We start from the raw sequence: 16,166 nt of genomic DNA on the forward strand, positions 1-16,166 counted from the left end.
CAACTCTAAAATATTGGTCTTAATTTGGTTTTATCCGGTGGGGTTTGTGGGTTGTCTTTGTTTTTAGAATAATGTTGTGAGCCGCCCTGAGTCCTTCGGGAGAAGGGCGGGATACAAATTGAAATAATAATAATAATAATAATAATAATAATAATAATAATAATAATAATAATAATAATAATAATAATAATAATAATAAGCACAGCTGGAAGACCTCAGAGACGCTCGTAGATGTAGGCAGTTCACACGAGTAGGACAGAGGGAGGCAATGGGGCGACTCCAGGGGAAGAGGAGAAAGCAGTGAGAAGCCACGCCTTGGGGGCTGCGTAACAAAAAGGGAATGTGTGAGCAGGGCTGGTTGCTGGAGGCAACCATTTGCAAAGAACTTCAGAGTCAAGAGATCCTGGTCTGTTTATTTTGTCTGTGAGTTATTTCCTGTTTGACTCTGTGCTCCGTTGGAAAAGTGTTCTGTGGCCTTTGTTTTTCTGGGACAATTATCAGGTATGTAACTCAAATAAAAAGGGTTTATTTTCCAGTCTACTGTTAAAAGAGGGGTTGTCTTTGTGCAGTAACAAGGACGTACGTAGGCTGGGACAGAACAACGGCTTACCTTACTCCACTAACTCTCTGCTCTCTGGATTTTGGCTTCCTCTCATCTCTGGGGGCTGGCGGGGTGCAGTAATGAAGCCGAAATCTTCCGAATTTGGGCTCTTTCTGCACTCTGCCAAAGGAGTTCAGCTCCCTTCAGGAACCAGCCAGTCAGCAGAAACAAAAGGGCGTCCTTTTTGCAGGCAGCGGCAGCTTGCAACTTTTCCTGCCGGCTTCCCCAATGACCTGAGGAAGCCAGCAGAGAAGATTGCAAATGAAGAGTATATGATCATAGGGCGCTTGGTAAACTGGTCATAAGTGTGAACAGTTGCCCAGCACACAGATCGTAATCGTAAGGCCACGGGTGGTAGTGCAACGTTTTTGCATCAGCCAGAAATGCTTTACGGGCCCTAAACACACTCTTTCCGAGACTGTCATAATTCCGGACCATCATCAAATGAATGGTTGTAAACGGGGGACTGCTTATATTGGATTATGTCCCCAAACATCCCTTATCCCCAAGATTCAAACACGCTTGCCTAGTATGATAAAGACGGTGTTCCAGAACCTAAACAGAGCACCCTTTTGCTACATTCCTGGTTTTGCTAACGAGACGTCTTTTCTGCCCTTGATGCCGGTCCATGTTTTCGTTATATTTAATTTGCTTTGATCCTGGGGGTTTTATTGCATTAAAACATTGGATTTCTGTGAGATGTTTATGGTAGTTTGAGAGAAAAGCCATTTGAACAAATGAATAAACAAGACTAAAGCTGTACTTGCATATCTCTCTCTCTCTCTCTCTCTCTCTCTCTCTCTCTCTCTCTCTCTCTCTCTCTCTCTCTCTGTGTCTGTGTGTGTGTGTGTGTGTGTGCTTGTGTGTCTCTGTCTCTCTCTGTCTCTCTGTCTCTGTCTGTCTGTCTCTCTCTGTGTCTCTGTCTCTTTCTCTCTCTGTCTCTCTCTCTGTCTGTTTCTCTGTCTCTCTGTGTCTCTCTCTGTCTCTGTGTCTCTCTCTCTCTGTCTCTTTCTCTGTCTCTCTCTTTCTCTCTCTCTCTCTGTCTCTCTCTTGTCTCTGTCTGTCTGTCTCTCTGTCTCTCTCTCTGTGTGTCTCTCTCTGTCTGTCTCTCTCTGTGTCTCTCTCTGTGTCTCTCTGTCTGTCTCTCTCTCTGTCTCTCACTCTCTGTGTCTCTGTCTCTCTCTGTGTGTGTGTGTCTCTGTCTGTCTCTCTGTCTGTCTGTCTCTGTGTCTCTCTGTCTGTCTTCTCTCTCTCTGTCTCTCTCTCTGTGTGTCTCTCTGTCACTCTGTCTGTCTCTCTCTCTCTCTCTGTGTGTGTCTCTCTGTCTCTCTCTCTCTCTCTGTCTCTCTCTGTGTCTCTGTCTGTCTGTCTCTCTCTCTGTCTCTCTATCTGTCTGTCTCTGTCTGTCTCTGTGTCTCTGTCTCTCTCTGTGTCTCTGTCTCTCTCTCTCTCCCTCCCTCCCTCCCTCCTGCAAACATTGTGTAGCCCGTGATCTATTACCTGGTAAAGTGGTGTTCGCTCCCTTATGAAGACAGCACATGGGAGCTGAAAGAAGACGTGGACGAAGGGAAGGTCCGAGAGTTCAAACGCATCCAGTCCAGGCACCCCGAGCTCAAACGGGTGGTGAGTGGCAACTTATTCCCCAGGTTCAAAAGTCTTGGCCTTATCTGCTCTGCTGACTTGACCTTCTAGTTTTGTCCAGTAGAATTCTGGAACCATGTCTTGTGTTTGGATACTTACTCCTTTTTACACGTGGCAGAGAGATTTCTAACTCTCCTTGGTACTGGAAAAAAAACAAACACTTAACTGATCCCTGGTACCTTCTCAATATTGCAGAACAGGGAGGAAAGGAAAACCAAAGTCCATTGCAGATTTAATAAGTGGTAGTTTTTATTATTAGTAGTGGTATTCTCTCCAGGCTTTTCTTTAATTAGTGAATTCTAGTCTCATCTTAGCCATGAAAGCCGGCTGGGTGAGTTCTAGTAGTCCCGCCCTAGGCATGAAAACTGGCTGAGTGATTTTGGGCCAATCAGTTTAGTCCCGCCCTAGTCATGAAAGCTGACTGAGTGATTTTGGGCCAGTCGCTAGGAGACTGAGTTCTAGTCCCACCCTAGGCATGAAAGCTGACTGAGTGATTTTGGGCCAATCACCAGGGGACTGTGAGTTCTAGTCCCTCCTTAAGCATGAAAGCCAGCTAGGTGACTTTGGATCTGTCACTCTCGGAGCCCAACTCATCTCTCAGGGTTGTTGTGGGGAAAATAGAAAGAGAAAGGCATGTTGGATATGTTTGTCATCTTGGTTTATTTGTAAAAATAAGATGAGAAAGGAAGGAAGGAGGAAAGAAAAAGAAAGAAAGAGAGAGAGAGAGAAAGAAAAAGAAAGAAAGGGAAAGAAGGAAAAGAAAGGAAAGGAAGAAAAGAAAAAGGGAAGGAAAGAGAAAGAAAGAAAGAAAGAAAGAAAAAGAAAGAGAAAGAAAGAAAGAAAGAAAGAAAGAAAGAAAGAAAGAAAGAAAGAAAGAAAGAAAGAAAGAAAGAAAGAAAGGAGTACAGAACTTGGCAGACCATATCATGATGCAAAACTCCCTATGTGGTTTCTCTGGTTAAAACATCTTTGTTTCATACAGTAACATAAAATAGGAGACAAAACAAGAAGGAGGAGAAGAAACTTGCAGGAGCTGAATTTCTTTTATAAGAGGGTAGCTCGCAGAATTAGTGACACAAACGAATGAAGTGTAACCTTAACCACAGAATCAGAAATACCCTTCCGTTGGCATTCAGCCAGTTCGACAAAAGTTTTCCCTCATTTGACATATTTGGTGCCTAATTGTAAACCTTTATTCCTTAGGCTCGACCCCAGGCAGGCTCCTGGAAAAAGCTGGAACTTTCGCACGAGTACAAGAACGGCAATCAGTTGCGTGAATATCAGCTGGAGGGCGTAAACTGGTTACTTTTCAACTGGTACAATAGGTGAGGCTACGGGCAGGAAAGCCCACAGGAGAAACGCAGGTTGGTTAGGGGAAAAAATCCGTTGTCGGTTCTGAAGGCTGGGATTTCGAGCTGTGGCCAGGAGCCGTGGTGGCACAGTGGTTAGAATGCGGTATTGCAAGTCAACTCTGTCCACTGCCAGGAGTTCGATCCTGACCGGCTCAAGGTTGACTCAGCCTTCCATCCTTCCGAGGTTGGTAAAATGAGGATCCAGATTGTATAGGGGGCAATATGCTGACTCTGTAAACCCCTTATAGAGAGGGCTGTAAAGCACTGTGAAAAGGTATATAAGTCTAAGTGCTATTGCTACCCACTCATTATTTTGAGTGGTGTTTTTCCAAAACCAACGGCAGAGAATTCTTAATCATAGTATCATTAACGGAAGGAGGGATGTAAAATAATATAACTCAAGGTTGAAATGGTTGGCTTCAAATTCAGAACACAGTAGCCCTTTGTCCCGAGTGGGAAACAAAACTGGATGTCTATGGAGATTCTCAGTCACCCAGGTCATAGCTGTCCCACACATACTTCAAGGAGTATAAATCCTTCATTCTCCATCATCCAGTTCCTTCTTGGAACTGTTGAAAGGACTGTGTTGTAGACTGGAGATAGATGATATTGTATCCCTCTGTCCACATTTTGGACAGAGAGGACTGCTGGCTTGAAAGAGGGGTCAAAGAGGCCATCTACGTCAAAACTGAACAGCCCTCTCTCAACTGGCATCATCTATCTCCAGTCTACAACAACACAATCCTTTCAGCAGTTCCACGAAGGCTCCATACCCATTTGACCCCACTCAGGTGACCTTGAGGACACAGATAAACCTACAAGTGGCCTCAATGACTCGCTAAAAGAAGGCAAATGACCAGCTGTCTGCAAGGAGTATAAATCCTTCCATTCCCCACCATCCAGTCAGAGACGAAGAAGCTTCTTGGATGAGAAGCGAAACGTCTTCAAAGAAAAACAAGAAAGTCCAGTTGTCTCCTGAAAAAGCATCTTTGGGACATGGTCTGGTTGATTTGAGAATCTCCATAGATATTCCTCCTTATTGTATTTCATTCCATTTCGAATTGACAGGGGGGTTGGGTTTGAGGGTTTGGTGCAAACACGTCTACCCCCTTTCCAATCGTACCTCCAGCTCATCCTTTGCTTCGCTCCCTCTCAACAGGCAAAACTGCATTCTGGCCGACGAAATGGGGTTGGGTAAAACCATCCAATCCATCGCCTTCTTGGAGGAAGTTTACAACGTGGGAATCCGGGGGCCCTTCCTGGTCATTGCCCCTCTGTCCACCATCACCAACTGGGAACGGGAATTCAACACCTGGACCGAGATGAACACAATTGTGTACCACGGCAGCTTGGCATCCCGCCAGATGATTCAACAATATGAGATGTACTGCAAGGATTCCCGGGTAGGGTGTGGGGAGACTTTTGGACCCATCAGGCAATGCAGAGGAACTTTTGGCTGAGACGGGAGGGGGAAGATCACAATATACAGGTAGTCCTCGACTTAAACGACCACAGTCGCGACCAGAGTTTCTGTTGTTAAGCAAGACTGTTATTAACCAAGTCGTGCCCATTTTTGCAGCCTTTTTTTGTTTAAGCTAATCATCACTGCAGTTGTTAAGTACCGTATTTCCCCGAAAGTAAGGCCTATGCCAGTGATGGCAAACCTTTTAGAGACCAAGTGCCCAAACTGCAACCCCAAATCCACTTATGTATCGTCGTATGCCGGGTGGGCGTGGCCCATTGGGTGGGCGTGGCTGAGGTGGTAAAGGCAGACTGGGTGGGACTAAAAAGTTCAATCAATCAATTCCAACTTTTGCGAGATCTTTTTTTTTCCCGCGAGAAGCTGAAATTGATTGATTGATTCTTTTTTTTTTTTTTGCACACGGCGTCAGAGGCCTAAAGCAAAAAGGTTTTATAAAAACCCAGCTGAAGGCCTAGAACTGGAGCGACGGCGCGCGTGCCCACAGAGAGGGCTCTGCATGCCACCTGTGGCACGCGTGCCATAGGTTCACCACCATAGGCCTATACCAACAATAAGCCCTACCTTGATTTTTGGGGGGCGTGGACCTAATATAAGCCCTATCCCAGGGGTAGGCAACCTTGGCTCTTTTATGACTCATGGACTTCAGCTCCCAGAATTCCTGAGCCAGCATGACTGGCTCAGGAATTCTGGGAGTTGAAGTCCACGAGTCATAAAAGAGCCAAGGTTGCCTACCCCTGCCCTATCCCAAAAATAAGCCCTAGTTTTGGGGTGAGGCACATACCTAAAAATCAAGCTAGGGCGAGGGTGTGGAGCTGCCCCACCCGCCCCACACCCACTTACCTTGCATCCAGGTCTCTCCTCACCGGCCCACTTCTTCTGAGGCCTCTTCTGCAGCCAGGCCTGCATTTCTAAGTCACAGGGCTTTCCGGAAGGCCTCGATCCATAACTCGCTTCTGCAAGACCTCAGCAGCCAAGCCCCGAGCTATGGATTGAATCCATAGCTCGGTACTCGGCTGCTTCTGCAAAGGCCTGACTGCAAAATGCAGGCCCAAATGCAGCTGCAGAACTTCGGCCCCAGAAGAAGTGGACCGGCTGGGTGGGGCTGTCGATGCCGGAGGTGAGGTAAGGCCTACCCCGAAAATAAGACCTAGTGTCTCTTTTGAAGGCTAAATAAATAAATAAATAAAGACCCGGTCTTATTTTCAGGGAAACACGGTAAGTCAAGTGACATCGACATCCCAGAAGAAGACCGTGCCGCACGTCTTCCAAACTGTTGCCTAGAAAACTGCTTTGCCAATGACGTCATTTTTTTAATTTCTTGCTCGTTTCTGGCCCCCAACAGGGTCGCCTGATCCCAGGCGCCTACAAGTTTGACGCCCTGATCACCACTTTCGAGATGATTCTGTCGGACTGCCCCGAGCTGAGGGAGATCGAGTGGCGTTGTGTTATCATCGATGAAGCTCACCGCCTGAAGAACCGCAACTGCAAACTTCTGGACAGCCTCAAGCACATGGACCTGGTAGGAGCTAAAACGTTTTTGTCTGCTTGGGAAATACGTTTATGGATACTGTTGTTGGATTTGCTGTTTTAGGGATGCCCGTTTAGGAGCTCCTTCAACATTGAAACTTCTAATGCGATGGGATGGGATGGGATGGGATGGGATGGGATGGGATGGGATGGAATGGAATGGAATAGAGATTAGGAATAGAACAGAACAGAATAGAGATTAGGAATGGAATGGAATGGAATGGAATGGAATGGAGATTTGGAATAGAACAGAACAGAGATTAGGAATAGAATAGAAATAGAATAGAATAGAATAGAATAGAGATTGGGAATAGAATAGAATAGAATAGAATAGAATAGAATAGAATAGAATAGAATAGAATAGAATAGAATAGAATAGAATAGAATAGAATAGAATAGAATAGAATAGAATAGAATAGAATAGAATAGAATAGAATAGAATAGAATAGAATAGAATAGAATAGAATAGAATAGAATAGAATAGAATAGAATGGAATAGAATAGAATAAGGAATAGAATAGAATAGAATAGAATAGAATAGAATAGAATAGAATAGAATAGAATAAGGAATAGAATAGAATAGAATAGAATAGAATAGAATAGAATAGAATAGAATAGAATAGAACAGAACAGAACAGAACAGAACAGAACAGAACATTTATTGGCCAAGTATGATTGGATACACAATGAATTTGTCTCTGGTTCATAAGATGATGATGATGATGATTGATGATGATGATGATAATAAAGTTGGAAGGGACCTTGGAGGTCATCGAGTTCAACCCCCTGCTCAGGTAGGAAACCCTATACCATTTTGGACAAATGGCTATCCAGTCTCTTCTTAAAAACTTCCAGTGTTGGAGCATTCACCGCTTCTGGAGGCAGGTTGTTCTACTGGTTAATTGTTCTAACTGTCAGGAACTTTCTCCTTAGTTCTAGGTTACTTCTCTCCTTGATCAGTTTCCATCCGTTGCTTCTCGTCCTGCCTTCAGGCGCCTTGGAGAATATTTTTAGTGTACACACAAACAACAAAATAATATAATCATAAGATACCCACAGGAAAAGGTAATAGGAAAGATGAGATGGATAATAGTAATACAGCTGTACTACATGGGTAATATGACAGTGCTGTGGGAATTAGGTGTTTAGCAGAGTGATGGCCTAAGGGGGGGAAAAAACTGTCTTTGTCTCTAGTTGTTTTGGCATGCAATGTCCTGTAGCAGCGTCCTGAGGGGAGGAGTTGAAACAGTTTTTATCCTGGATGTGAGGGGTCTGTAGATATTTTCTTAGCCCTTTTTGTGGCTCGTGCAATGTACAAGTCCTCAATGGAAGTCTGGCTGGCAGCAATTGTTTTTTCTTCAGTCCTAACTCTACGTTGAAGTCTGTGTCTCTCTTGTTTGGTTGGTGTGCCAAACCAGGCAGTTATAGAGGTGCAAGATACAGATGAGTGTGCTGCAACTTTGGGATTGTAAGTGCAAGTTATAGATGAGTCTGCTATAATTTCAGGATTTCTGAAAACTAGCAGTTACTTCCAGCTTTCAGCAGAAATGCACCCTAACAAACAGTGGCTTCACACTTAACGATTGGCCATAGCATTCACACTTGTGACCTCCACAAAAACATCATAAGATCAGCCCAGTCACAACTCTATGGAAACTAATCAAGGAGAGTACTGATAGTTAGAGCAATTAAATCAGTGGAACGGATTGCCTTTAGAAGTTGTGGGTGCTCCATCGCTGGAGGTTTTTAAGAAGAGATTGGACAACCACTTGTCTGAAAATGGTATAGGGTTTCCTGCCTGAGCAGGGGGATTGGATTAGATCAGGGCTTTTCAACCAGTGGTACGAGTACCACCTGTGGTACATTGGCACCTGGCAGGTGGTACACGACCATCCTAGAAAAGTGGGAGGGGGAGGGGAATGAGCTGAACCGGTGGCAGCACCGCACAAGCCTGAGCGAGAGATGGCTGGAGCTGCAGGGCTGTCAGGGCTCAACGGAAGCGCCAGGATCAGCGCCAGGCTCCAGCTGGACAGCAGCACTGATCCGGGTGCTTCTGCTGAGCCCAGAAGAAGCACCAATCAGCTGGAACGTTGCAGCATCTCCAGGGTCTTGTGATTTACATTCAGATGCTTGGCAACTGATTCATATTTACGACGGTCACAGTGTCCCAAGGTCATGTGAAGTGACTAAAACCTGCTACAACCACCCAGCAGACGGGGGGGGGGATAAAAGCCAAACACCCCCCACCCCACCCCCCGCTGCCAATCCTCAACAGAAATGCTCACAACAATGAAAACCTCGGACAGGAGGAAGAGCGCCGCCAGGTGGGCAGGCAGGTGTCTTGCTCGGCTGTGGCTTGGGGGCTACTTTTTTCAGTGCCATTGTAACTTCGAACAGTCACTAAGCGAACTGTTGTAAGTCAAGGACTACCTGTACTTTATCACTTTTTGGGGGGGGGGGTCATCAAGTTTTTGACACCTTGCTAGGCGACTGGTGGTCCTCGGATGTTGCCGTATCCTAAAAGTGGTACAATGGGTGAAAAGGTTGAAAAGCCCTGGATTAGATGACCTCCAAGGTCCCTTCTAGCTCTGGTGTTTTGTTTTTCTGTGGTACTGTAGTGCCATCATCTTATTGTGACGATCTCTTCCATCTTCCTCCCGTATAGGAACACAAAGTGTTATTAACGGGCACCCCTCTCCAGAACACAGTGGAAGAACTATTCAGCCTCCTGCACTTCCTTGAACCCTCCCAATTCCCCTCAGAATCGGAGTTCCTCAAGGACTTTGGGGACCTCAAAACTGAGGAGCAGGTAAAAAAAAAAAGGAGCTGTTAGGATATTGGCACTTTTTTTCTCTTTCCGAACCTCCCATTTCTGCTGCTTCTAGCTTCCAATCTGGCTTATTTCCCCCACTATCTGCATTCTCAAACTTCTGCAATGTGCATGAAAACCAGGTAAACGGGTTATCAACGATGGAAGCATTTGTACATCCGAACTTGGTAGATTTTGAAAAAAATATGGGCATATAGAGATATTCTAAATACTGATGGGAATTTAAAATCTAAACAAGAACTGGAAAATCAGGGAATCAACTTGTCCTGGTGGGCACATTTACAGATACAAAGTAGATATAAAAAAAGATGTAAAAATGTATGGATTTTATAAGGATCAAACTGTGTTTGATAAGATTTTGTTAACCTCAGGTGAGAAATTAATTAAGAAAATGTATAATTTTTTGTTAATTTTGGAAATGGAAAGCGAACAAGTGAAAGAAAGAATGATAAGATGGGCAAAAAAACAATTGGCTATAATATAGAACTAGAAAAATGGCAAATGTTACGGGAGAAAAACGACAAACTAACAATGTCAACTTAATATAAAGAAAACTTGTATAAAATGTTTTATAGATGGCACCTGCCACCAGCAAGATTAGCAAAAATGTTTAAAAATATGTCAGATAGATGTTGGAAATGTAAACATAATATAGGCACGTACTATCACATTTGGTGGACATGTGGTAAGGCTAAGGCTTATTGGAGAAAGATACATACGTGGTTAGAAAAAATATTGGGTGAACAAGTGGATTTTAAACCTGAACTTTTTTTACTAGGTATAATGTCTGAAAAGATTAATAAGCAGAGTCTTTATTTAATCTTACACATCACCACAGCAGCAAGAATAATTTTCGCACAATACTGGAAGAATGAAGGATTGCCATCAGAAGAAGAAATAATCAGGAAAATACTGGAATGTGCAGAGATGGACAGATTAACTATGAGACTGAAAGATAAAGAAGACACACTACTATCAAATTTGGGACTTATTGTTGGTTAGAGGAAAGAATAAAGGATTAGGAATTGAATAGGTAGTAACATAGCTAATCCCAAACAACTTGTTGATTGGAAAAATTAACATATGTTTATGGGGAAAAAACCCAATAAAATCTTTATAAAAAAAAAAAGAAAACCAGGTAAACAATCTTCAGGAGATGGTTATCCTTCTCAGTCCATCTGACTTAAGAAGACCGTGCTGCTGACAAACTAGCTTACTCTTAGCTTGATCCATCTCGAGATGGCAAGGGCTCTAACCACTGCTCTCTCCCACCCTCCAGGTGCAGAAACTGCAGGCCATCTTGAAGCCCATGATGCTCCGGCGGCTGAAGGAGGACGTTGAGAAGAATTTGGCCCCCAAGCAAGAAACGATCATTGAGGTAGAGCTGACCAACATCCAGAAGAAGTACTACCGGGCCATCCTAGAGAAGAACTTCAACTTCCTCTCCAAGGGGGCGGGGCACAGCAACATGCCCAACCTTCTCAACACCATGATGGAGCTACGCAAGTGTTGCAACCACCCCTACCTCATCAATGGTAAGTGTCAGAGAGTGAATGGAAAGACTTTTTTGGGGTGTGGATAGTGGAAGAATTGAGCTGCCTAGAACAGAGATAATGGAAGAATTGAGCTGCCTAGAACGGAGATAATAGGAACAATTGAGCTGCCTAGAACGGAGATAATAGGAACAATTGAGCTGCCTAGAACGGAGATAATAGGAACAATTGAGCTGCCTAGAACGGAGATAATGGAAGAATTGAGCTGCCTAGAACGGAGATAATAGGAACAATTGAGCTGCCTAGAACGGAGATAATGGAAGAATTGAGCTGCCTAGAATGGAGATAATGGAAGAATTGAGCTGCCTAGAACGGAGATAATGGAACAATTGAGCTGCCTAGAACAGAGATAATAGAAGAATTGAGCTGCCTAGAACGGGGATAATGGAAGAATTGAGCTGCCTAGAATGGAGATAATAGGAAGAATTGCGCTGCCTAGAATGGAGATAATAGGAAGAATTGAGCTGCCTAGAACGGAGATAATAGGAAAAATTGAGCTGCCTAGAACGGAGATAATGGAAGAATTGAGCTGCCTAGAACGGAGATAATAGGAAGAATTGAGCTGCCTAGAACAGAGATAATAAGAATTGAGCTGCCTAGAATAGAATAGAATTTTTTATTGGCCAAGTGTGATTGGACAGACAAGGAATTTGTCGCTAGTGCTTAAGCTCTCAGTATACATACAGCCAACAAAGTGATAGGTCATAGATCATAAATCATAGTTAAAATCATTAATCATAAGTTACAAACAAGAAGTGATAAAATATAAGATAATAGGAGAAAGTAGTAGGAAAGGTGAGGAGATGAGAAGGATAATAGCAATGCCGCCTACTACATGGGTAAGTGTCTTTAGTCCTAAGAGAATGCAGTGGGAATTAGGTGTCCAATTAGATTTAGGGGAAGCTGCTCTTTGCAAAATAAAGATAAAGATAATCTTTACGGGTTGGTCATCTAGCAGCCATTCAAAGTATTGACAGACCTCAAAAACCTATGACCTGGATTCAAAGTTCAGATTGGTTGTGTGGGTGCCTCGACTTGTGACTGTCACGATGTATAACGAAATATCCAGGCTCCATTAAGGTCACAAGTCAAGGACAAACTGTAAATTCAAACATATTATTAGCTTGGGAGCTTAAAAGCCTCCCGAGATCTTTTCCTAGGCACAGAAAATCTCCTGTTTAGATAACGGTCAATAGGAACGACAAGCAAGGGACATCACTTGATCAAAGTGCCATGTGCAATGACTTGGCACATTCTAATATCTCCAGCTTGGTTCCCCATCCCTTCACACACACACAGACACACACGAAATGTGGATAATTTCTTCATTTGGGTTTCTTTCTCCTCCAAACCAGGTGCCGAGGAGAAGATCTTGACCGAGTTTCGGGATTCCTGCCACCACCACGTGCCCCATGACTTCCCCTTACAGGCCATGGTGCGTTCCTCTGGGAAATTGGTGCTGATTGATAAGCTGCTTCCCAAACTGAAAGCCGGAGGGCACAAGGTGCTGATTTTTTCCCAGATGGTCCGTTGCCTGGACATCCTGGAAGACTACCTCATCCAGAAGAGGTGAGAGCTTGTGCGCAGTGATGGTGGTGATGATGATGGTGATGGCAATGATGTTATCCATTCAATTGTATCCGACTCTTGGCAATTCTGTGGGCCAGGTCTCCCAACATCTTCCAATCCTGCACGACCTCTTTTGAGTTTTTCTATACCAGTGGTGGCGAACCTATGGCACGCGTGCCAGAGGCGTCACTCAGAGCCCTCTCTGTGGGCACGCGCGCCATGCCCCGGAGATGGCAACCATCCCTCTTCAACCAGCCTCCTGCTAACCCGCCGAGGTCCCACATGGCCGGATGCATCCCAGCACCCATGCACTCTCTGACCTCTGTGTGCAGGGGCTGATGGTGTCAGGTAGCAGCCGCCCCGGCCCCTGCCTCACCTTGCCCTGTGACAATGGCATCCCCGCCCTGCCTCACCTTGCCTCGCCTGACCCCGCAGGACGAGTCTCCTGCCCACTGCCCCACCTGCCAGAGACCCCCTGAATCTCCCAACCCTGCCCGGCCCCCCACAGGTGTCCCTCCTCACGAGCAACATCGAGGTGACTATGCCCACCTTGGCCACACCCACCCAATCTGCCATGACCACCACAGCCAAGCCTACCCAGTGGGCCACGCCCACCTGGCACCCGGTGATAAATAAGTGGGTTTTGGGTTGCAGTTTGGGCACTCGGTCTCTAAAAGGTTCGCCATCACTGTCCTATACTCTGGCTGGTGTCAGCTTTGATGGTATCCGGCCCTTGTGTTCTTTGAGGGGAGTGGTTTACTTTTACTGCTAACCCTTCCAAACATCATTGCTTTCTCCAGTGAATTCCCCCCTCCCCCATGACATGCCAAAATAAGTGAGACTCGGTTTGTGATTTTGTGACATCTAGTGACATATCTGGTATTACCCGCTGCAATATTTGCTGGTTGGTCACCTTGCTGTCCAGCCCCAGCCCCCAAACCAAATACTCCACAGCCTTATTTCATTGATGAAATGACATTCATGATTTCACAATCAGCATAATCCTCCTCGCTGAGAATCTTAACATGGCATCCTCTACAATTCTTAATATTATGATTATCTTTAAAATGGACAATTTCTTTAAAAAAACAACAACAACCATGCGGTTACATCCAACCAAAACATCACAGCCACGGAAGGATTTAGTGCATTCACATAGAGGTGGCAACATTTAAACAGATGAAGTTAAGTGTGGGGTTTTTTTTCCCTGTATACAATTACACTTTATCGGTTCTATCTGAAATGTATGTGTGCAAAAGATCCCTTTTAGTTATCGTACAGAGCAGCAAGAAATGCATGATTTCCAGAAGAAGAGACATAAAAATTCTGTGGCAGCAAGCCAGTCGTATGTTATTACAACTGCTTCTGTATGTTCTTTTTTGATAATGTTGTGCACGCAGCAGCGTGCTCAATTTTTATAATTTTATTCGTTATAAATGAATGAAGTGTGGCGCAATTTCTTTACATGATCCATTGTTACATCGTTCATTCAGAATTTGTGATCGCTGGGATTTTCCTTTTTATAAAAAAAAATTCGAACTAGAGGCAAGTTTGTGGGTGCTTGCAGTAAAGACGGATGAGTTCAGAAGTTGACATCGGTGTCCCAAGCTGTTTGACAGAATCCTGTATCTTTCCTGTGCAGGTATCTCTATGAACGTATTGATGGGCGGGTGCGCGGCAATCTGCGACAAGCCGCCATCGACCGCTTTAGCAAGCCTGATTCGGATCGTTTTGTATTCCTTCTCTGCACCCGGGCAGGAGGTCTGGGCATCAACCTCACAGCGGCTGATACCTGCATAATTTTCGATTCGGACTGGAATCCTCAAAATGATTTGCAGGTATTGTTTGAGGCCTCTGGGGTGGATGGCGAATCAGACACCAGTACCCAGAAACGTGAGGCTTGAAACGTCCGTTACTATTAAGAGTTGTCTTACCATTTGCCTGAAGTAGCCATAGCATTATAGCAATAGCTCTTAGACCAGGGGTGTCAAACTCAATTTCACTGAGGGCCGCATCAGCATTGCTGTTGCCCTCGGGGGGCCGGGTGGGTGTGACCAGGGTGGGTGCAGCCTACTGGGTGGGCGTGGATGGAGTGGGTGTGGCCTACTGGATGGATGTGGCCAGCTCTACATCGTTCGTGTCAAGGGTGCCTGTGGGGGCCTGGGCAGGAGTGGGACAGAACTGAGGGTCTCTGGCAGAAGGGAGTGGGACCGGGGCAATTGCCAAGGCATGGTCCACTAGACGAGCCTCACCGTTCCTCTCAGGCCATGGGGGTGGTGGTTATGGAGCTAAGACTGAATGCGTTTCAGCATAGATGGCCACCACAAAATTGTACATTGGCTTCCAGGGCCAAGGCAGAGGGGGCCGTTCCCTCACTGTTTCCAGGATGGCTTCGCGGGCCACATGAAACCACTTCGCGGGCTGCATCCGGCCCTTGGGCCTTGTGTTTGACATGTCTGTCTTAGACTTATATACCGCTTCACCTTGCTTTAAAGCCCTCTCTAAGCGGTTTACAGAGTCAGCCTATATTGTCCCCAACAATCTGGGTCCTCATTTTAACCGACCTCAGAAGGATGGAAGGATGGAGTCAACCTTGAACCGGTCAGGATCGAACTGCTGGCAGTTGGCAGAATTAGCCTGCAAATACTGCATTCTAACCAGTGCACCACCGAGCCTCTTAGCATCTCCTGCTTGAACAGGGAGTTGGACTAGAAGACCCCCAAGGTCCCTGCCAACTCTGTTATTCTGTGAAGATCAGTGCATGATTTTAAGCGTGTCCTTTTTTTTTTTGTCCTGCCTAATTGATAGGATTGTGATCACTGAAGAGCAAGTAGTCACAAATATATCTTGCTAGGGGTTGGAAAGCAAAATATAAATGGGATGTACAGATCTCCTTTTTTGTTCCTTAAATTAGTTCTCTTTCTGTCAGATTCCCCAAAGGAATTGGATGTGTATCATGCCATTAGAAAAGGTGTTACAGTACAGGTAGTCCTCAACTTTCAACCATTTGTTTAGTGACTGAAATTAAAACAGCACTGAAAAATGTGGCTTACGACCATTTTTCACACTTATACAATTGTAGCATCCCTGTGGTAACATGATCAAAATTCAGGCACTGGGCAACTGGCATTTATGACAGTTGCACTCTCCCAGGATTATTCAAGTTTAATTTAATTTATATACCGCCCTTCTCCCATAGGACTCAGGGCGGTTCACAGCATATTTAAAAAACAGATACTATACACAAATAAAAATACAAAAATACAACAATATAAACCCCAATAAAAACCGAATTAAAAACCAAATATTGACGGCTGTGTTTCCAATTAAAATTGCTTCTAAAATCATCCCTACCTAAAATCCTCCCTAGGTCAGGCCCGCTTGCTGGAAAAGCCATGTCTTGAGGGCTCAATGTCAACGCTGCAAATACTGTATATTCTTGCTTTGACAATATGCAGAACTGTCTGGTATTTTTAGAGTTAATGCAGAGCAGAAGAGGGAGGAGGGAAAAGCCCGGGAAAGAGAGAGGAAGGGAACCTTTGACCTTCACACTAATTGGATAACGTGATATATGACAGCTAATTTAGGGAGGGAACATGCTGATAATTTA

General features: G+C 44.8%; 1 protein-coding gene across 1 annotated transcript in view; it reads left to right on the forward strand.

Annotated features, from left to right (window-relative positions):
• Positions 1 to 16,166, forward strand: part of CHD8 (chromodomain helicase DNA binding protein 8) — a 71,822-nt gene that overhangs the window by 22,395 nt on the left and 33,261 nt on the right. The window contains exons 10-17 of the mRNA XM_029283967.1: positions 2,087 to 2,224; positions 3,446 to 3,567; positions 4,754 to 4,997; positions 6,420 to 6,596; positions 9,270 to 9,413; positions 10,714 to 10,969; positions 12,343 to 12,556; positions 14,199 to 14,394. Of these exons, the coding sequence (XP_029139800.1) occupies positions 2,087 to 2,224; positions 3,446 to 3,567; positions 4,754 to 4,997; positions 6,420 to 6,596; positions 9,270 to 9,413; positions 10,714 to 10,969; positions 12,343 to 12,556; positions 14,199 to 14,394 (1,491 nt within the window). The remainder of the gene's footprint in view (positions 1 to 2,086; positions 2,225 to 3,445; positions 3,568 to 4,753; positions 4,998 to 6,419; positions 6,597 to 9,269; positions 9,414 to 10,713; positions 10,970 to 12,342; positions 12,557 to 14,198; positions 14,395 to 16,166) is intronic.

Source organism: Protobothrops mucrosquamatus, unplaced genomic scaffold, assembly GCF_001527695.2.
Source record: "Protobothrops mucrosquamatus isolate PMUCROS unplaced genomic scaffold, P.Mucros_1.0 scaffold_98, whole genome shotgun sequence".
NCBI classification, from domain to species: domain Eukaryota; kingdom Metazoa; phylum Chordata; class Lepidosauria; order Squamata; family Viperidae; genus Protobothrops; species Protobothrops mucrosquamatus.